Source organism: Temnothorax nylanderi, unplaced genomic scaffold, assembly GCF_030848795.1.
Source record: "Temnothorax nylanderi isolate EJ_2023f unplaced genomic scaffold, tnyl_v1.0 TNYL_tig0058_pilon, whole genome shotgun sequence".
Classification (NCBI taxonomy): domain Eukaryota; kingdom Metazoa; phylum Arthropoda; class Insecta; order Hymenoptera; family Formicidae; genus Temnothorax; species Temnothorax nylanderi.
This window is the reverse complement of record NW_027249120.1, coordinates 168,106-191,050: the sequence shown is the minus strand read 5'-3', so window position 1 is coordinate 191,050 and position 22,945 is coordinate 168,106. Positions and strand designations below refer to the sequence as shown.

Sequence of the window (22,945 nt, the reverse complement as noted above, 5' to 3'; positions counted from 1 at the left end):
CCACTTCTTAGCGAGTGTACGAAACATTGAATGGTACTTGCGGCGTAACCAGCTTTCGGACACTACCCGTCCGTCCGATAACGCGGGCCTTTGTCCGAGACCGCTTCTTTCCCAGCACCGGCTATAAACAAACTCAGAGACTTGCGATACGTGGTACTTTCGTTTACGTGGGATGCTCAAGTCTTATAGAAATTATTAATAAAGACAGATTTTTTTATACATGTATTGAGTCGTCACTTTATATAAAATTATATCGAATATTCGGCACAATAATTCATGTACGAATATAAAGTGCAATAATAGTTTATTATTTGTTATTACGTAAAAAAACCTAGAATTAAATTTCTTTGGACAGAGTATGTGCAATGATTGAATGTAAATTGAAGGAGGAGCGTTATGCGACGAAGTTAGAAATTGAAAAGGATCGATCCTTGCGTATTATTCCGATCAAACTCCAGTCCTAACGGCGAAAGATCGAAACGGGACAATAAATGGCTCGCCGAAATTGTAATTGGAGACAAAGAGAACCGAACGTTCGCCGTTTCTCTTGCAAATACAAACAAGTCTAGCAGAATTACGTTAGGGAGATTCAGTCGATTTCATACGATCACTCGGCGGATCTCATCGTTCTCGAACCGGGATGAGGAGGAGAGCGATGAAAAGGAGGTTAAGAGAGTCCACGGGAATGGAGCCCGTGGTCGCTTACGGCTTCAGATCGGGATCGTCTAATTTCGTTCGACGAGTCCCGCAAGGATCCTTCTCTCCGTCGTCTTCGTCGTCGTCTTCCGCTCGCTCTATTCGGACTTCGATTTCGGTGACGGGGTTGTACGAAATCGACGCATTCGTGTCCGAGGGATCTGATTATTGTTAATTATAGCAGACATTAAGAGCGAGAGAGGGTGCGGGACCCTCGATCATTCTGGCCAGATTAGTGATGATGATCGAAGGCGCAGTAGATACCGTTCCCCACGATCGCGTTGGCCATTTTACTTTAGCGAATCATTGTTAGTTGCAGCTAAAATATATGAGAGAGAGAGAGAGAGAGAGAGAGAGAGAGAGAGAGAGAGAGAGAGAGAGAGAGAGAGAGAGAGAGAGAGAGAGAGAGAGAGAGATGTTATTCTATAAAATAATTAGTTCTTTTACAGCACAAGACACTTCTTAATTTTATAGTATAGTATTAAAATTCTAGGATGTATATCTCTCTGTCTATGATATTCATATAACACAAAATTATTTTATATTTCTACTCTTTTGTATATCCATCTGTGTATAGAAATATAAGTTTTGGGAGATGCAAATTATAAATATTAAAATAATGCAGCTGCGAAAAAACTTGTGTATATAATATATTAATCTGGCACAGTAAAATTTATAATAATACGCTATTGCGATAAATCGGTATCGAATCATGCGGCAAATTAAATTTTATCAAGTATTATTTATTTCTCGCGTTTCCTTGTCTTTCTCTTCACGATCAGATCGTTTCGAGGGGCAATCTCGCGTTTACACGTACATCGTTGGCAGCAGGTGCGCATCCTTTTTCCGCACCACGATCGGTAATTAGGGATTAGTCATCGACGATCCTCGATCAACGGCGACAACGAGCAGCACTGGAAGTGCTTCGACCATGGATATTACATTGACGTATCGGTGCTTCAGCCACTTTCACGCAGACATCACCCAATTAACGGCCGTTGTTTTTTCGGCAAATACTCGTAAATCTCGGCGCGCATCTGACCGTCCGGTTTATCCGCGATACTCGTGGCCAATCGTCCTTCTTATTAATGTCGTACACGTGTTACATACGTGACACGACGGATTTGCGCGGAATCGTTCGAGTTTTGAGGGATATCTAATCCGTCTCTTATTAAGGCCTGTTTACTTTGATTTATCAAGTTAGTTTTGCTTATAGTTGACATCAGAATAGCTCGATCCATTAATTCCGTGATTACTGCAAATATACGACATATTTGCCGTTATTCTTAAGGCTATCTTTGATAAATTAGGTTTGATTTTTGTCATCGGAAGAATATTCTAAATTAATTGCTCAAAAAACTAATTTTCTGAGAAATTAATTTAAATTTTGAAAGAGTTATTGTTATTAGCAAATTACATAAGAGATGTTTCTTGATATTGATAGACTGTTATTGGTGAAAAAACGTCATACATAAATTCGCAAGTGCATTTTTTCAAATGTAGAACGTTTCAGAATGTCATGTACGGTGTATTAAATTTATGTAGAGTGTCAAGAGGTATCTTGGAATATCTGCGGGAAAATTATCGAATATTATGGCTGCTGCAAATAATAAGATTACAATACATTGTCTTGCTTCAACAGTTTCCGTTACAGAGTCTGATATTGGGAAAACGAATTGCAAAAAATTCTCCGTGGAATTTGATCCGAAGTTTACTCTTTAAAGGTATATCGGCAACAGGGGAATAATCCACGAAGGCCGCTCGTTCGGATCCCTTCTGTTATGCGGCCACGCGTGATATTCAACATCCGATCGAGGGCGGTTAACCCGGGCGCTAAGTTGGTTACGTCGTAACGGAAACATTTTTGCAACTTCTCGACTATATGCAAATCGAATTTCGGTCACGTCAAAGGTAAACTACGAACGACGACGAAACCGGGATGCGGGATATTAGTCGATCGACAGAAAGAAAGAAGGAGGAAGGGTGAGCGCGAAAGGGAAGAGAGGAGGAGAGAGAGGAGGAAACGAGACGACACCGACGAGCGTGTTTCGGAGCCGGATGGAAATTTCATTCGCTAGTTTTCTCCGCTTAATAAGACGAGAGACGGAGCCACGAGGTCGCTGCCGGTTTGCAGACTTCGGAAAGGGGAAACAGAAAGGGCGCAACAAGGGCGGGGGTGATGCGGAGAACGCGCACGGGCTGCACGGTGGAATAGGGGGGACGCGGCGAAAAGGGAGAACGGGCGGGGGATGCAGAGGGGCGGCCAGGACTGGGAGGCGAAGTGTCGTCGTCCGAATAACGGCCAAGCGGCATCGACCGATCTTCCTGCCCCCGGCCCGCACGAAGCGTCAACTTGTTTCCCTTCTGCTGCGCGAATATCGGACCTTCAATTTGCCCACTGCGGTTCGCTAACGCGATTGTCCTCAGCGAGCTGTCCATGACGCGGTTGTTGCGTGACGCGTGATCAGGGTATGACGGCTAAACGGTTCTCGAATTTACTTCGCGGAGGTGCACGCGCTCGAAACCGCGAGCAAATGAATTCCTACTGTCAAATTAGAAAACGAGATGAAATAATACCTGAAAAGCACCTTTTTTTTACATTTTTTTTTCTGTATTATTTGGTTCCATATAAAATAAAGATTTACAATTTAACCGAAACTAATTCAAACCATATGTAATATACTTTTAAAATACTTATAATATGTTGCATTTCTTCAAAAATTAAAAAGTAAAACGTATGAAACATATTACAAAGTGAAACAATCATTTAAAATATACAACTTTTTATTAACCCTAGCTAGCCACACTTATTTTCGAGTCCTTAATTCGCCACACTCCGATCCGTGAGACCGCTCGACTTTGTCACATTGTCATTTTTATTCTAATTAATATTTTTAAGCTTGTACTGTGTAGAATTTGATAATACAGAGTTTAAATAAGGTGTTTATGATAATATCAGGTCAAGAAAATGATTTGAATTTAAACTAAACTTTTTATAAGAAACTATAAAATTATGTTATTATGTGAAAACCGAAAAACGTTCAGCGGTCCACTGGATCGAAGTGTGACAAGCTAGAGTTAATTTTTAGGTATATCTTTCTTCAAACTTTGCATTTCTTGTTTTTAATTGTTACTATTTAGAAAAAAATATGTTATAAAAATACTTAATTAATATGATAATTGTATAATAAACGTATTCACAGCCATAACAGTATTCCAAAGCCCAATTCGTGCTGCCGCGTCACAAGGTCGATTGCAATAATAATATTTAAGGAAGAAAACAATAGTTGTTCAAATTAAAATAAGCAATACTTTTGTTATTTCAGCGCAGTTTCATCTGAGCTCGACCGATGGAGGGCTACGAAGAAGACGATGACACCCATTTCTGCATCAAGTGTAACTTGACAATCCACGGGCTCGACAATTATGTGCAGCATCGTCGATCGGGCTGCCGATCGCCCAACGTTAAAATCGAGATTGTTCACGATCCACCGTCGACGCCGACGACCGTGTCCTATCCCGAGATTTTAAACGCGGATGCTTTCTTCAGTTCACTGGAATTACAGAGCAACACTCGGCGAGCGCCGACTTTACTGGATAACAGTCGAAAATTCAAGAAAGATGACAAGAGAAAGAAGGACCAGAAAGGTCAGGTGGATGGTGACGAGCCCGGCTCGAAGGATAAGCTTCACAGCATGTTACCCGCCGTCAGCGATCTGGACGAACCGCCGGATCTGTGCATCCAGTCTCTCAAGCAGACCACACTCGAACGAAAGAGGCAGGAGAATCAGCAGAGTTGGTTGGACGATAGTATTCTCGCCGACCTTGCTTTGGGGAATAGCGCGAACAAGGAGCTGGCGAGATATGGCGAAGTCGACTTCGAGGAGTACGATGACTCCGAGGACGACGTACTGGAGGAGGAATTGGAGGAGGATTCCTATTCAGACTCGGACGACGGCGAAAATCGGGAGCGTCCACCGCGAGATCACACCGGTGGGAAGTGGAAGCCCGGACTTGACGATTTGCCACAAGACATGCCGCATATGCATGAGGAGGACGACGATCATCAGGAACATCCCCCACCGACATATACCGGCGGCAAATGGCGACCCACGGAGACATCGCAAGTAAGAAAAAAAAGATTTATTTCAGGAGCATGAGAAATTTCGTATTATAAATCGTAGTTCGAAAATAAGTGTTTTCGCTTCGAGAGGTAACACACGAATGAGTTTCCTCAGGAGAATATTATAAATAAAACAATGGAAAAATAACGCGAATGAAATCAAGTTACTGCGCGAATTTTTAACATAAATTAGATTTGTCTTGAGAATCATCCTGTGTATCATGAATTTGATATGCAATGTGATTCTACGCGACCTCTCGCGCGAGCGATGACGATTTGTTGGACAAAGAGACATTGACCATTACATTGCAGAAGGTCGAGGAATACGAAAGCAAGAACACATCCGGACAGCCGCCGCCAGGACACACGCGAGGGAAATGGGTACCGGGTGCGCGAACGGATATCGAGTCGGGATATTGGTGCAATCCTTGCGGCAGGAAGCTCGCCTCACGATTGGTCTACAACAGGCATCTGCTCTCTGATTTGCACGCCAGGAGGAGCATTAAGGAGCTCGACGGCGGTCTCCATCTACGACGCGGAATAAATTCGCACGCGAGAGTATCCAGAAGAGTGTCCACTCGTAGGCAGACTTCGCTTACAACGGTAATGGTCTCTTCAATAACCTGTTAACGCATCATCAAACCCAATATTTTTACTTTCTGTTAGCTTATTTAAGAGATATACTGCTTCTTCTATTAGATAGAAAATAACATGAATTTTATCCTGTCAGGTAAAAATAATTCTTATGCATTAACTAGTCGACAGTTACGATTATAGGTATCTTTATTTCACTAACACTTTCTTTTAAAAAGAATTTCTAAAATTGATGGGAAAATATCAGATAAAATTGCGCTTAGAAGAGAAAGATCAGTTAAAGCTGTGCGCCTCTTTATATATTTATAACTCGTAAAGATTTAAATTCTATCCGATTATTTATGAGATGATATACCGTGTTTCAAAAATATCGCGCGACGTTAACTCTCCAGGAATTACATGAAAGCAGAAACATATTTCAAATGTAAATAACAATAGCAGTTCTCTTAACGGCGCGGACGAAAATTTTTTTAATCTCTAATGCAAACTGTCCGGTTAAGTCACGCTGTGTTATCAGAGGACGAAAGAAGAGCCCGAGCAAAAGAAAGTTAAGAAAGGTCTGCGTCGAAGAGAGAAGGAGATTCTTCTCTGCGAGATGTGCCGCACGCGCGTGAGGAGGCCTCAAATGGGTAAACATTTGCTCTCCCATTACCATTGCCGTGTGTCAGGTGTCCTTGTGAATCCTCGCAATCCGAGTGTACGCCGTTTCCTTCTGGAGCACATAGCGAACGTGGTACGACAGAGCCCCTTCCAATGCGCTCCTTGTCGTTTTTACTGCAACACCGAGGAAACGTTCCTGCTTCATTGGCGTTCTGATCTTCACTCCAAGACCGTCGAACAGGTGAGTGGCCGCCTCGTTCATCGAGAAGCCAGACGCTAAGAATTTTTCGGGTCAAGATTCGAATCGGCGTATCCGCGTTTTTGTCCGCATCGATGCACGTATTATGCACAATCACGCGTGCGATTCTTGCACCTGTCGACGAGTCATTACCCAACGAACATTAAATAGATGAGAAACGAATAAAGCGGGCTTAATTGACTCGTGCACCCGGACGTTCGGTTGCACGCGCAAAGAGACTCCACGTCATTTTTTCTTTTTCTCTCTTTTCCCTCTCAGATCGGCGGTAGTTGCCGATGCACTCCGTGCAACTTCTGGTGCGAAGACAATGCGACAATGGAGTCTCACCTCCTGAGTACGAGTCATCGTGACGTAGTATCGATGATGAAGGGCTCCGTGCCGGTGGTAATTAGTCGTCAGCGTACGTTAGCCTGCAGCAGTTGCGATCGGCAATTCCGATACAACTTCCAGTTGCGGTTGCACGCCAAAGAGACCGGTCACACCGCGAGTTACACTGCGTCGGACGTGTATCAGCAGCGTATCAAATGCGATCTATGCCCCCAAATCGTCCGGTCCCTAATCGCGCTTCAACGTCACCAGCTGACCAGTCATGTCGCCAAAGACAAAGCAAAGGGCGAGGTCGTGGCGGACGCACAACCGGCGCCGTACTTCTGCTCCTTCTGCTCGTTGAACTTCCCCACCGCCCAAGAAGCGGTTCTGCACCGGCGAACTTCTAGTCACAAGGAAGCTGTAAAAGCACGCAAGAGTGAGGAAGGTCTGTTGGAGACAGTGCGGGAGTGCCCTCACTGCGACCGGAAGCAGCCGAATCTCGCAGCGCACAAGAATCATCTCCTTCTTTGCCATCCGGAAATTTGCCACAGGTAATTTATTATTTTCTGCGGCGGCAAATTTTTAACGTTGTTTAACAGTTGCGCGATGTTACACGTTGCCTTCGCAATTTTTTTATTTGTAGAATAGAACTATCGTTTCTCTAATTATACGATATTTTTAAACCGTTCGTTAATTTTTTCTTTAACAACCTAAAGTATTTTAACAAATCAAAAGTATTTTACAAATCTTTTCTATAATATATAATAATATTAGGTATCTCGCATATAGTTTCAATGGCGTTTTTCGTTATTTTTTTGACCAGATGTCCTCGATGCGGCATGCTTTTCGCCCTGTCACAAGACGTCACTAAGCACACGCGAGAGGGTAATTGTCTCAAGAACGATAAATCGAACGCGGCTGAGGCAGAAAGCGTGAAGGAATGGAAATGCAAGGATTGCATCTTCTCGACGGATTCCAAAGCCGAATTTATTTTTCACGAGGCCCTGCACGCCGGTGCTGTTCAAGAAACGGACAAAGGGGCGTCCAGTTCGAGCAAATTGTTGCCGAAATATAAGTGCCCGACTTGCGCGAAAGCTTTCCCGAAAACATCGCTACGGAATCACATCAGGCAGCATACCGGAGAGAAGCCCTTCCCCTGCGTGAAGTGTTCGATCACGTTCTCCAGGAGATCGCATCTCATCATTCACCAGAGGATATGCAGCACTTCGTCGAAATCTCTGGACAAGACTGGTCGTCGGCGGAGCTTCGTCTGTTCGCACTGCAAAGAAGGCTTCTACACAAAGTAAGTGACAATTCAATCTGTTTATTGTTATTATTAAAATTACGATGTATAAGTGACATACTTGTGCCAAAACTTCCGTTCCAAAACTTTCGACGAAACGAAAGTTTGTAATTTATTAGTTTTCTTGAAATTCATTACTGCTAATATCAAATTGTGTTAAAATAATGATATTAGAAAAATATTGTAGAAATATTGAAATAATATTTAAAAGTTCCGTAATAATTCCGGAACAAACACTGTACAGAAATTATAAGTTGGACACGTGTCCCGTGTGAGAAATTTTTTATACTATCTGCCATGGGGTATTGCGCATATTGGACTGCGATAATAATGATTCTGTTGTAATAAATAGTACGTACCGTTCGCAAAGGGAAAGGAGCTCATTTACATTCGCATTTATAATCGCGTTTTGATCTCAAATGTTTGCAACTGAAAAATAATTTACATTCGAGTAAATATATCTTACGCAAAATAACGATCTTTTCGTAGCGAGATCGTTTAGATTTAGATCGATCTGAATTGACGACCGAAATAAATTTACTCTCTAAAATATTGCTAGCCTCAACTTTTCGACTTGCTCTCCATTCTCGACGCGTCATATGCTATTTTTCCCGCAGCGTGACCGTTTCGTAATAAATAAAGGATAGCGTATTCGGGAGTAAAAACGCCCTCCGGCAATAAAAGCCCTCGCCGCGAGCCGGAACCGCGAAATGTTCGCGCGGTCATAGTAAAAGTGTCCTCGCTGCATAACTATAAAACGAAGGAGCGTGGCCCAACGCGCGGAGGAGACCAGGCAGAGCGGATCGAAAACGCGAGAGAAAAGAAGCGAGACTAGGCTGCGAAGCGTTGGGAGCGGAAAAGAGAGAAAACAAACGGGTTAGAAGGAAGAGACGGGCGCTCGTTGGCCCGACAACGGGTGTCGTATTAACATCTCATAGCAATGTATATGAACCCGCCGGTCATTTCGCTATTTAACGGACCTCCATTATATAGCGGTGGTACACATCGTATATTTCTGCAATGCCGACATATGGGAGCGCGGTGTCTATACGCGCGTTAACACGAGATATCATAAAATTAAAATACACAGATATCAGCGGGTCGATAAGCTTTAATATTTTATTACGTCGTTTCTGACAACATATTGAGAAACATGTGGTACATAGAAATACACTTTTCTTCCATTGTATGCGTATACGTGGAATATAGCTTTGTATGAGAAAACTTTATTACAAAAAATAATTCTCTTCCAGAGTAAATTAATAAATTCTTAATGGCTTGTTATTTTTAATGAATACTAAGAGCCTGTCTGAATGTAGATCTATTCTTGTAAGTCAACGATATAATTTTATATAAAAATAATAATTTTTTTTCAACGGCGCGCACAGACTCGCTGCCAATAGTCGACGAATAACGCACGTGCGCGACTGTCGGAGAGCGCGGATCATTTCGGTGTTTAACGGGCTCGCGTTACGGCGGGTATATACTCCGTGTCCCTTTAATACGCGCGCCAGGTGAGCGCCACCGCGGTCGCTTCACGGTGGTGTTTGTGTGCCACTCGTACGACACACAAGTATTAAACCATCGCCCGGCTGTAGAGCGGCCGCTATAAAGCAAATGTTAACACCTTGGCTCCGCCGCCTCGGTTCTCTCCTCTCCGTGTCTCCTCCGCCTCCGCCGCCTCCTCGAGGTCCTCCGCCGTACACGCATTACCTTCTGTAACGGCGCCTATTCAACATCCAGCCACCGTCCTATTCTCACACCCGGCGTCCCCGAAGCCGAACGACCGGCCAGAAGTCTCGACATGCGGCCACGAACCACGAGGGTTTCGCTTAATGCCGCGATTCCGACCATTCCGAGGGATTACGTTTGACCATCGTCGTTCGGGACACCCTTTAGCAGGGACACGCTCCATCGTTCGTGCTGGTACCCTTTTTCCTTTCCTCTCCTCCTTCCTTCCTCCCTTCATTGACGCTGATTCCCGCATCATCCCGCGTTTGTCGCACTTAAGAAAATTGGCAACTTCTGGATTATTGAATCGCGATACTTAAAGATCCCTTCGAATAACGTACTAATAAACTAGATCAATTATTCTAACTACTAATGTGTAATAAAGATACTTGTGTACTACTATTAAAACGCCATATAAATAATTTTATACATGGAGAACATAATTTTCGTGTATAATCTGGGCGGTTTACATTCGTGTTTGAGTGTCTCACCGCGGAGACCACGATTACGTGGCGCGCCTTAAGAAAGTCGAAACTAGTTTTGTAAAGTTCCGACGAGTCTTCAAATTATTTAATCGACAAATTTTACGATCTTGCTCGGGCTTATCCCTCCCGAAAATCACTCTCCACCGAGAGGCTCTCGGTATCACTACCGCGGCAAACTCGGACCATCTCTATGCAGACACCCTATAATCTTCCTCAGGGCTTAGCTTACTGCAGCGTGGTACGCGGGATCGACGTACCTGGAACTCGACATCTCGTTCCGAGCGAAAGGAGTTAGAAGTTCCAGCAAGCCACCTTGATTAGAACCCTCTCCACCTCTTTTTGTCGCTTTTACTTCATCTTGTAATAGAAAAGGGCCGACCAGGAAGGAGTATATGCGTCATCTCCTGCGAGGGCCAGTTGGCAAGCTCGTTCGTTAGCTCCAAGATGAGGCGTGTTCATGGAAGAATAACCGCGCCGTAGTAGTAAAGGGAGACCACGAGGAACGCGGTGTGATAGCGCGAGGGAAAAACCTTGTACAGGCGACAACTAGGAAGTCTCGCGGCTTGACCTTTACCGTTAAGATGTACCTTAATTCTCGTCTACGCGGGAATTTCATCAGAAACTTCAGTAACATCTCTTTCGCATTTTCATTTTGATCCTTCTACAGCTGGTAGAAAGTAGAAGACTTGTGATCTACCAGAGGTGTGCTTCGTTCTAGTAATGTATTTTATATCACGTTATTAACAAAAATATGGATAAGTATTTTTTGTAAAACAAATTTCTCACAAATATATTTTTTATAATTCTTAATTAATACTTCGAAATACGTCGCAATATTAGATTCACTTCGCGATCGGATAAAATTATACAATATATGAAGAAGTTACGATATCTTTGTGAGACACTTTGTGAGATGCGCTTTCTGTAAGCGTGTTTCGATTTGAAGCCCCGTAGCGAGATGTTATCGCGTGCAGACAAGGTTTTTCGTAATGCGCAAAAATATACGCGTATAAGGTTGAAAGCACGCGAGCCATATCGGTCAGGTCAGCGCTGCGGTATGCGGCGGACGAAAAAAAGAATTGTAATGAATCGAGTGGAGGTTTAGAGAGGGAAGAAAATAAAGGAAGAAACCAATTATAAGAAGACGAGCTTGCACAGCGACGGATCGCGCATTAAGCGATTCCTAGAATACGCATGCATCTTACGATGTATGCGCATATTCAAGATAGTATGTCATACGTGCGAGCTACTAACTGCACGATTTATTTCCTCTCGGAGCAAGAAGTGGGAAAGGAGCAACAAGAAGATTCGAAGGGAATATACTCCCGAGAGACAGTTTCATATATACCGCTTGAGTTTTTATTAAAATAATAAACGAAACTGTAACAAAGAAACGCTGAATGTAATTGACAAGTATTCTGACTAGAAGAAGAACAGAACTAATATCTACTAATGAACAGCAATGAAAAAAAGGAAATTTAATTAAAAGAAATCTATTAAGATACAAAAGTCGTCAAAACCGATCGCACTTAAAGACGGTATTTATCCGATTTTGGAATTGAAAGACAAAGTCCGCCATTTCACACTTCTCTCGCCTACAGTTATTAATGCACTGCCGATCAAACTTATCCCATCTCGCGGTAGAAACAGACAAAATGGCAATCCTACTGAGCGGGAATACGCGCCAGAGTTATCGATAAAGTGTTTGGTTCGGCAACTTGTCGGACAAGTTGCCTAGCAGGGAAAATTAATGATGCCGCATCTCAGTTCAGAAATACAAAATAATAAAGTTGTACAAAATTTTCTCATGCATGTATTTTGCAGTAATTTACGATCGCATCTTCGATTGTCTTATTGTTAGGTCCAATTCTGAATTTTTCCTTGAGCTTTCTGCGAGTTAAAACCTTTTTTCTCGATGTAACAATAAGTTTCCATTTTAACGCTCAACGATCTCAACACGAACGACTTAATTGTTATTCATTCGTATCTTCGTGCTGATTTGCGCGGACGCAACTGTCCCGAATAATCTAATTAACTCGCGATGGAACGTCCGGTGCCTCGCGATCGATCGTTCGGCGTTTCTGGTTCGACGATAACGCGATATTCCCTTCCTTGTCGGGGGGGGCCAGGTTCGTTACCTGTAGAACAAGACGCGTGCTCGCGTAGCTGCTGCATGCGAGGACGACGCAGCGCGAGAGGGAGAGCGATGGGGAGGGAGGGGGTATAAAAGGAGCCAGGGCGAACGTGACGATGGCGGAGTCCGCGCGGTACCCGCGGGACGAAGGAGGAAAGGGGGGGTGGTGGCAGAAAAGGAGTACCATGGTCGCGCTACGGGTGGCGAATCGTGGGGGAGAGAATCCAGAAAGAAAGAAAGAAAGAAGGTAATTACGCGCGGAGAGACAGGCAGCTCCCGCGCAGCCTAACCGATCGCCTAACCGATTCTCGGAATACGCGGCCGGCTCGCGATGTATGCGCATATTCAAGATAGTATGTTACATACGCGAGCTACTGACCGTACGTTTCGCTCCTTCGTCCACCCCCGTGTCCCGCCACCCTTGTCCCCCCTCCCCCCGCTCGCCTCTCGTCCCTCGGTCCAACAGGGCCCGCAGGATCTTCCCCTGTCTCTCCTCCGCTCTCCTCTCGACTCCGTCCAACCTCCGGCAACCCTCTCTTCCCCAACTCACGGCCTCACGACGTGTACGCGAGATCCCCAGAGGTATTTACATATATGGACCGCGGCGTGGTGCGCGCGTATCTTTTATCTCCCGTAGCAGTAATGGCGCGTCCACCTCCTTCGTACCTGGTCAAGTAAACATCGGCGTAGATAGGCATACTAGGTGAGATTGGCGTTACCTCCGCCGTTCGTTGACGTTCTGGCTGGACGACGGTCCCCGATACCGTCCCCGGCGAAAAAATACGATGGCGGGGTACGATATTTTCCTTCGACGAAGTAGCAAATTCGTTATGGACGCGAACCTATGCGTATAACAGGTTGCACTTCCTTTTATGTTACGCGGATTTCTTTGAAATAGAAAACAATTATTTCTTAATCAAGAAAAAATGTCTTTTGTATAAATGACTGTAATTTTTCATAATTAGGATTCAATTTTAATCTTTATGATATCGTTGTAATTATAACATATTACTCATTTCTGTACTTTATAATCGGCTTTATTACTTTTAATAATTTTACAACGATCAGTTACATTCTATTGGTTTTTAATTAACCGACAATCTAAGCATTATATTAATAATCATTTAACTTGGATTTTTTTTACGATTCGAAAAACAGAACTTTATGTCAGTTATCTGAAACTGCAGCCTCAACTGCGTTAGCTTCCGCGTTACTCGTCGAGCGGCGTTAACGAAGCGCGGTGTCGTCTTTGCGGATCACCCCGTAGACACCTCGACGCATCCCACAGGACCGCTCGTGCGCGACCGTTCCGGCAAAAGGGAGGCTTACTCGAGAATTCGCGCGGAAAGGGAGAGAAAGGCGGGAAGAGATCTTCGTGCGCCTCTCTCTTCCCGCGCCGAAACAATGAGACGCTGTTGCGCCGCATTCGTCGCATTCAGATGCATCGACCAGACCGTCTCTCGCTCACGCACCCATGCACTGTGCGTCGCGACGTGTACTTGCGCATGTATCCTCCAATACCGACCTTGGACATATTCCAAATTCTACCCCGATTCTCTCACATCAAGTTAAATACTCGAAAAAAATAATTTTAAATAACATTTGTTTTATATCTTTATGACAAACTTGTCGCGCGCCAATCATCCAACTATTATCTACGTTCTTAGAATTTTGTATGAATTAGGTTTGGATCTAAAGTGACATCCTGAATCTTCGAACGTCTTTCAGACTTTTACATTGGTCGAGCAGTCGATGTGGTGGCGACGCGGCGGCGACGGTCGCGATGCGACGCGACGCGACATGACGCGATGCAACGCGGTGGTGTTGGTGCCCGATGGTGGTGGTGCGTGCGTCGTATACCGGGTATATACGGTGTGTGGCACACGCGGTAAGCACACGGCCGTATGCAGACAGTTTAGTGGTGGCCGCGCCCCGCGAGTCCAGTTGTCGCGTGAAATATTGCGATTCATAAAATAAAACAGGCCTGCGGTCGAGGACGCGTACATATAGCCGCGCCGGCCGCTAACCGTCCTAGCCCTCACCCTCTATCCCTCTCCCGCACCTCTTCCGCCGCCTCCTGTTCTCTTTTCGCCCTCTCTACCCTTTCTCCGTCGCGTTCTCTTCCTTCTAGCGTGGCCCTTCTCTCTGCTCGACTGGTGCGACACTCCCTCCCTTCACCCTTTTGCTCTTTCTCCTTCTCTCCCTTCTTCTTTATCTCTTTTTCTCTTCGTCTCCCTTCGTTCGCCTCCCTTCTTCCCCGATCCTCCAACTGCATCGCTGTACCCAGCTCTTTATCTTTCTTTCCGTCGCTGGATTATCCATTGGGCACAATGGGTACGGAGGCTCCTGGGGAATCGTAAAAAGAGCGCGCAATCGAAAATATTTCGGGATGGTGGGATAAAATAGCGGCGGCACATAAATTCAGAATGTCGTTCTCTACCGGTACGACGTTCTAGCGACGTTAATTGAGGAGCGTGTTCGTGTAATATAGAAAATAATTAGTGGCATTGTCGTATAATGCCGGTATTAATGCTGAAACCTCTCCTGTACGATTATCTTACATTATTATTATCATCACATTTATCGTCACGCTTATCATCATGAGACTGATTTACCAGTCATTCGGTTTTATTCTTAATTTGACATTGTTTCTGTCTTCGAGAATTTTTGCTTATATCACGAAATATTTTTCAGAAATATGTTTGTGAAAAACTGTCTGCTTGTAGACTTTTATTTAAATTATATCTTCCACATATGCCATTATTAGATTACATTTTACAGACATGATTAAATTGGAGTGATAAATGTTGAGGTACAATTATGCGCATAATCGGGATTCCCGAAAACAGTAATGCGAGCCTGCTTGCGTGCACTTCGTATCATTTCAGCTTTCCCCTAGGTTTCCTGCTCTCCTCGTTTTTTTATCCTTTCCTCTTCAGCCTCCTCCTCTCGTACGTGTTCGTACATTTATCCACGGTCGGCTGAAACGCCGCCAAGCCACAAGCGTCGTAACGCCGGCTCTCCTCGCGCGTCCAAATTTTTCGGCTAGCGCTGCGACATTTCGTCGCGGAATCCACACTTGCGGATAGTGTACGAGGATGGTAGGGAAACGCGGTTTACCGTTGAAAACTCCTTTATAAGAAGAGGCTGTAAAGACTAATGTACAATAAATTGTAATATAAATATATAAAATGCAAGGGATATACGTATAAAGGTGCAAAATAAAACACTTTGATGTTTTATTTACTCGATAATTTTATGAAAGTATTTGTAGTAAGATTTTTGTTATTAATATACGTTTATTTTTTTTTACAAAAAGAAGAGGCTGAAGAATAAACGATAAAAAAAAGTATCATTATGCAATACATTAAGAATTTATAAGAACAATTATGCTGAGAAATAATCATGTTTACTTTTCTCTTACAATACTTCGTGTGATTATCGGAAGAATTATTAAAATTTCTGCCATAAATGTTTTTCATTCTTATTGTCACGGGAATTTTAAAGAAATGAAACTCTATCAAAGTGACACAATGAAAAAATGGAAAAAAAATACAACCTGAACCTTGAAAGTACCAAAAACAAAAAATATTGGCAAGGATTAACCGCCAAGATATATTAAATCGGTAACTGTCATCGATAGCCTCGAGAACGAGAATCGCGGTGGCTGGATCGGGATTCAGCTTTCACGAAGGCGATCCTCCTTTCGGTGCGGGGCGGCGGGAAACGTCAACGTATATCGTACTTAAGGTGCTCCTCTGTTCCGGAGATTCCTCCTTTTCCGCCGACGAAATTAGCGGGGGACATGTTTATTGTAAATGAATCCTCTACTTCGCTGAGGCGGTTTGTGGAGGACTGCTACGTGTCCCAGGGACACGGCAGCGGACAAGGAGAGAAAGAGAGAGAGAGAGGGATAGAGGGAGAGAGAGTGTGTCGTCAACGGACAACGAGAAAGAGAGAGAGAGAGAGAGAGAGAAAGACAGGATAAGGGTAGTTCGGAGGGTGGTTGCGCGCGCGAGCGCGCGCTTGCTGCTCCGATTTATGCGCCCGTTACCGAGCCCTCTGGCGCAATTAAGCTCGCGTTATAATATTGTTGTTTATTCTGAGCCCCGACTGCGAAGCGTTAACCACCCCTACGTTTCGTCCCCTCGCGTCCCGCCTGCGTTTCTACACTGGCTAGGGCACCCGCGCAACCCCCTAATCTTCCTGACGCGGCGAGGCCGAGGAGAGAGAAGGAGTGAGGGTGAGAGAAAGGAAGAGCGGAAGGGAGAAAGATACTCTCTCGCCTCGACTTTCAGCATCAGCGCGCCAATGCCTGGGCAGCTAACCAACCGCTCCCCCGGGGTATCGCCGGGAAACGAAGTTCCGTTTTGTTTGTTTCCGGCCGGTGCCGTCTTTGATTGGGAGACCCGCGTTAATTCCGAGTTATTCCGACGCGCGGTCACGTGTGCGCTAATGAAACCTACTTTCACGTGGGAAATAGCATGCGCGGTACGGACGACACGAGTTTATTGTGATTTGTGATTGCGCCCGATTAGAGGATCGTTATCGTAATTCTCCGCGACGTGGGTAGTTCCCTGAGACATTTTTGCAGATAGTTGCGATCACGGCTAGCGTATTCTTGCGAGATGACAAAGATTTAGTTAAATCCAATTGTGCCCGTTGATTCAAAAAATATTTTGTTAGTTATCGAATGTGTTAATAAATTTGGATCGGTTCTTAAGACAGGTTAACGATGTAATCTTTGATTTTTATCTGTCTGTTTATATAAATTCCAGAGGCCGATAATTGATCGCGTGATCCATACAGCGGACTGAACCACTTCCAGTTTTATTTTACCGTGTGAAACGAACATATATATAAATACAATTTCAGTAACACTCGTGAATCATTGATTAAACCGGTTTTGCGATGGCAGCGATGATGACGAAATCAGCACGCTGAATAAACTCTCGGTAGAAAATAAGTTTAAGTCAAGATTTCGATATCAGCGATTTTTTAAAAAGCCAAACCAGCTCGTGGCAATATAACTATAAAAATATCTCTCAAATTTCACGGTCAAGTTTAAAGAGCTTGAAGCAAAGAAGAAATAAAGATAATTAAAGATAAATAAAAGTAAATAAAGAGTTAACATAAAAGACAGGCTGTGAGTGCCATATTTTGAAATCATTTATTGCGTGTAATATATACGATAGCTGACATTTATGATCTACAAAAGAAACGTATAGCATATATATTGTACACTTTGTTCGAATAAGCGTATATTATGAAGGAAAGAAATCTTTTCTTGAAATTTTATATTTGACACTTAGAGTTTTTCCTTATCTCTCAAGTCTTAAGACATCAGAAAGAAACATTGTCGCGGCGCTGTCGCCGAGTCTCGAAAGAAAGAGATGCCGAAAGTTCAGGGCCTCTCGGAGCGTCACTTGAGATGCAATTAACGAAGAGAGTCGTCCAGGCCGTTTGATTCGACTATAAAGGACGACAACGGCGAAGAGAAGAAGAGGAACAAGAACAAGAAGAAGAAGAAGAAGAAAAAGATACGGGAGAGGAGGCGGTGGCCGGGAGAAGGAGGAGGAAGAGAAGGCGAGACGGACGATGCACGAAACGTAAATACTTGGAGCTGGCCAAGCACTCTCGACCTGCTAAGGTGGGTGGAATCGACGATTCCAGCCAGGACGATGGCTGAGGTGGGATCGTGATGGGCCGTGATGGCGGTGTGGTCGTGCAACGATGCCGAAGAGGAGGCCGGACCGGAGTGAACCGAAGGTGATGCATGGCCGACGGTTCCTACGGCGGGGCCGCGCAGACGAAGAAATAAAGAATAAGAAGAATATCCGCTTCGCCGGGTCCAGAGCCGGCCCCCTGGAGCAAACGCTGTCATAACTCAATCCCACCTTCGTCCGCTCGTACGTCCATACGTCCGTCCTGCACCGGTACAGGTTGCACCTGCATTTGTCTCTCTCCTCCGCCGTCATCTTTCCCCTCCCCCCCTCTTTCCCCCTCTTCCCCCGCCGTCCCCGCGTTCCCTTCTGTCGTATCTCACGTATCTCCCTTCTCGTCGAGGGCTGATCTTGATCATGGCGAAGTACGAGCTCGACGTGGAGCCATCGGGATCCTGCCTCCTTGCTCATTAGATTCCATCGATGTTCCTTTTTTTTTCCCTCGGCTTTCTCGTTACGGAGGGTGCACGGAGGGGGATTATAATACGTTGCGCGCGAATTACGACCGCGAGCGTACACGTGACTCTCTCTCTTTCTCTCTCTATTTTTTTATATCACTTTCTGTAATTTTTATTATCATATTTTTTAAATTCTTGGTGATGATAACCCACATTTATGCATACTACTTTACTATTTTATCTACCTATATTTCTACACTTATTCCAGAATCTAAATAATATTTCAGAATATTTTGATTCATCTTATTTATAGAATATATACCTACATACGAGAATCAATCATATAATTTTTGTTCTTTTGCTTACAGTAACGAGTAAATAAGCTTTTTATTTTGTTTTTTAACGATTTAATCTTGTCAACGGAAGAGCAATGGAATTTGATTAAATAAGATTCGCTATAAAAGTTAAAATTCTAAAAATGAAGGTAAAGCATAACGATGATAGAGCTGACTTGCAATTACGTCATCTACGCTCTGAACTACGATCAGCCGACATTCATGGAAAGTCGAGGGATCAAAAATATAATAGCCCGAGACATACATATATCACAAAAAAGTGTCCTCTCGAGGACACTAATCAGCCTCGTCCGTTCGCAAGATTCTCGATTTATACCTCGTCAGTCGAGTTTCGTCGGGCAAACCTCGACCCGGCGGAATTACGGACGAGGCCGAAGGCGAAGCATGGGGGGAAAAAAACGCGCGACGGCGCGCGGGGCCCGGTCTAAGCGCGAAGATACGTCAGTGACACACGAATCGAAGTCGAACAATACGGCGAAGTCATGCATAAATCATCCGCGGTAATAAAGATCCACTTGTCGTGGCCGGATATTTATGAATCGCCCTCGGTTCTCCGCGCGCCAAGAAGAGAATCACCTTTTAGCTCTCGCGTCGGTCCGGATGAACGATCGTCCGATTTCGAGATAATCGAAGAGGTCAGGGGCGGAGGGGACTAGGGCGCGGACTTAGCGGCCGGGAAGACGCAGAAGAGAGGCAGAAAGGAAAGAAGGACGGGGGGTGGAGAGGGGGGAAGGGCCGCCAGGGGACGGGTGAGGAAAAAGGGGGGACTGAGGGATGAAGAGGAGAAGAAGAAGAAGTCGACTCGGTCGTTGTGTAGAGGCCGCAGACCGACAGACCGAGCGAAGGACCGCGAGGCCATAAATACCTCAGCGCGTTCAGCCAATTAAAACAAATCATTTTAATGCGCAACCTTTTTAATTAATGCCCGTGCTCGCTCGCTCCCATCCGCTTCCCTCCTCCGCGCGCGTAGTACACGATCGCTTCGGAGCCGCGGCTCTCTGCCATTCCCATCCCAGAGCGATCGGGGAGAGCTATATTAACTTATACGTCACTATATCCCGCCTGACTGTATCTTTCCTCGCGCAGTATATGCCCGCGTTTACTATACAGCCCCGGTCGAGGCAGTCCCGACCGAGAAGGCGAGCCAATCTAGCAAGGCTCTCTCTCCTCTGCTATACTTAGCTACTTGATTTTAATTACACGAATTTTCGCTTCGGCATTACGAGCCGCGCGGCGTTTCTTTCCCCTCTGTTTATGCTCTGCACTTTTATCTCTCTCTTTTTCTCTCTTTTGTCTCAATTTTTGTACTTCTTTTCGTCCCGCACCGATCAGACCCACTATCGATGAGATTTATATTTATTAACCGCGTACTAAAGACGGAAGTAACAACATGCAGCTCCGCCGTCATGCTGGATAAAGGAACGTCGCGATTTTTATGCTCTCCGACCCGCTGACTCAACCTGATGGGACCGTTAAATGCTCTCGCACGGTGATCAACGTTTTTAATTACACGTTTCCAGATCGGCGACTCGTCGACCGGTGCGGCGCGATTTTATGTGTTGCTCATAATTTTCCGAAGGAATTCAATGATGCTAATATCGTCTACTTTGAAGCAAGAAGTTAAAGTTTAGTGCACAATGCGATCACGTCTAGCTTTGGAAATTAGAGAGGAAATCGCTGTGGGCCGCGTAGACGGGAGCGGATCTGTATTAAACTGAAGTATTAAGCTGAAGAAAACTTTAAAAACTTAACAAAAAAACGTGATGCTATTGGGAGAAAGAAGGATTTGTTTATTAGACGCTTCAAAATACACGTTATTATAAAATTAAAGCATAAAATATTATAAACCATATAATATCCCAAATATTCTTTATTCTGTCAATTATGTCTATTTGAAATTGATTTTTCCTCAATGAAGATGTTAAAGTACTTACGATTTTTTAATTTAATACGTTGCGTAGAATAAAAGATAATAATCTTATCCTTCTCCTTATTAGCAATTTTATCAAAAATTTCTAAGAGCGTTTACTTCTTAGCAGTAACATAAAATAATATTCTCAAAAAATTAGTTGTCTTTAGGCTCTGAAAAGTCATCGTTCGTCCCTGCGTAGACCTTGTGTAGGGTACCGTGCGGATGCCGTCGAGCGAAGATCTTAATCGCCTTATGAGGTTCCGCGATCATAAAGCTGAATTACCGACGTAGACGGAACGAAGATTGTAAAATTATTGCCGTTTATTCGAAACCGTAAATGTTACTCGGTTTTTTGCACTGGGCATCATAGTTACTTACGTGCCCTCGGCGAGTGGTTGCAACGAACGTATATATATTAGATTTGCTCGAGCTAATTTCTGATATGAGATGATAAACCGGTTACACGACTCGTGTAATTAGGAAAGGAAGCTCGTCGGCTCGTTGGATTCCACGCGAATGACGCGCGATGTTTCGATGTTGCGAAAAATCGGATTTTGACAAATAAGATGAATATACCGACCCGATCGAGGAATTTAAGTAGGTATATTGTTAATTAACGTTAGCCTAACTAATACTAATTCCGTAACGCAATACATTTAATGAACGATGGAATTTAAATGAAGTCAGTTGGCAACTATGCAATTTTAACGTTCTGTCTGTGTATGAAAATCTAAGCTTTATTCGATACTGAAAGTATATGCGATGAAAGTAATATTTTTATTTGACAAGGAAATTAAGTTGCCCCACAAGGTATTGTTTATCCGGCTGTTCGACGTCTACCTACCCCCATAAATCAGTCAAAGCTATTAGCCCGTACTTCAGGGAACGACAACGAGGACGATCTTGTACACGTTGTGTTGGCTCGCTACAAATGCCGATCAACGGGCGCGCGAGGTAAAGTGAAACCTTAGCTTCGCCCGTCGTCACTTTTACTGCCGCGGGACCTGGGCGGAATAAAAAGCGTTAAAAACTCGCGCGGAGCGCTATAAAGTCGTCAGGCCGTTAACGGCCGCAGCGCTCGATCCTCCGAAGGGATCGCGTGACCCTGAAGGAGGAGGCGGGCGATTCGCGAGGCCGTCCGGAAATCGCGGCCGCCTCCCGCAAGACGAGTTTCTCCCGGGTTCCCCGAGCGGGGATCCCGCACGTCATCGGCGCGCGGCCGTTTACGCCGACGTGGATGTAACGCGGCGATCACGCGGCGACACGAATTAGACTTTCAGATGGCGGTCGGCCCTAGACCGCCGCCGGCGACGGTTCGGTACGTATTTCACGAGATGACGGCGGACGTCGCGCTAAATCATCCGCCCGGTGACCGCATCCGCTTGCCCAATCGAGCGACTGAGAAGCTCCCCTTAACGATCTCTTGTCACGCCTGCGACATTCCCGGCCGAAAAACGCGGAGTTAGACCTGGCATCCATCTCCTCTTTCTCCTCTCAGTCCTCCTTCCTTTCCTCCTCTTCACTCTCTCGTCCGACGCCGATATTAATATTGTTCTATCAGAATTCCAGCGGAGTCGCACTCCCGCCAGGCTTCGCGCGCATAGGATTTCTCAACGATTTCTCATAATTCACACGCTGGATGGTACCGAGCGAGAGCGGTCCTTACGAATGGCGGTCGTGGGTTTTTGGATAGATCTGGATTTTCGCGTAGGACTGACCACAGCCGATAAAAATCAATTATCGCGCTTGCGAAGCTTTTGCATAAACGTTAATATCACTGTACAATTTCATCGCTGCATAAATTTTTAACACTACGTCTTGTATTAAGAATTAAGAATGCAAATGATAGTAAATCCTAAGTACGTCTTTTTGTTAAAAAGGATACCTATCTAACGTTAAGTACCGAGAATAAAGCATCTTTCTTACAGGGCTACAAGGCATCGATTAAGCAAGAAATGAATTTCTCGTACTTCGTCCATATACCAAGTAGAATTCCGCGTTTTTCTTTACGTTACACTGCGAGAAGAATAATTCTCAAGGCGCCACGGCGCGACGTGAGAAAATACGACTTTACGCGTCGCTGTCACTTTTATCGCCGACTTCAATCCGGCGGAAAAGTCTTGTCTTCGGATATGCACGGCTGTCATAATTCACCGCAATTACGACGTTCATGAAGCGGGCCTTGAACCGATTCACCGCGTAGGGAACTCCGATGCAGTCACGCCTGTCATTAATTTCTATCAAGGAAACGGCCCGCGAGAGTGCCGAGTAATCTCTTTGATTTTATTGTAACGAGGATTTTATTATTTCCGTGGTGCACAT

The 22,945-nt window shown here is 44.6% G+C and overlaps 1 protein-coding gene across 5 annotated transcripts in view; it reads left to right on the top strand.

The window, feature by feature from the left end:
• LOC139773157 (uncharacterized) overlaps window positions 1-22,945 on the top strand; it is a 68,480-nt gene that overhangs the window by 34,670 nt on the left and 10,865 nt on the right. For all 5 annotated transcript variants that reach the window (XM_071707423.1, XM_071707424.1, XM_071707425.1 and 2 more), the window contains 5 exons: window positions 4,023-4,823; window positions 5,132-5,422; window positions 5,931-6,254; window positions 6,531-7,132; window positions 7,405-7,884. In XM_071707423.1, the coding sequence (XP_071563524.1) occupies window positions 4,047-4,823; window positions 5,132-5,422; window positions 5,931-6,254; window positions 6,531-7,132; window positions 7,405-7,884 (2,474 nt within the window). In that variant the 5' untranslated portion in view covers window positions 4,023-4,046. The remainder of the gene's footprint in view (window positions 1-4,022; window positions 4,824-5,131; window positions 5,423-5,930; window positions 6,255-6,530; window positions 7,133-7,404; window positions 7,885-22,945) is intronic.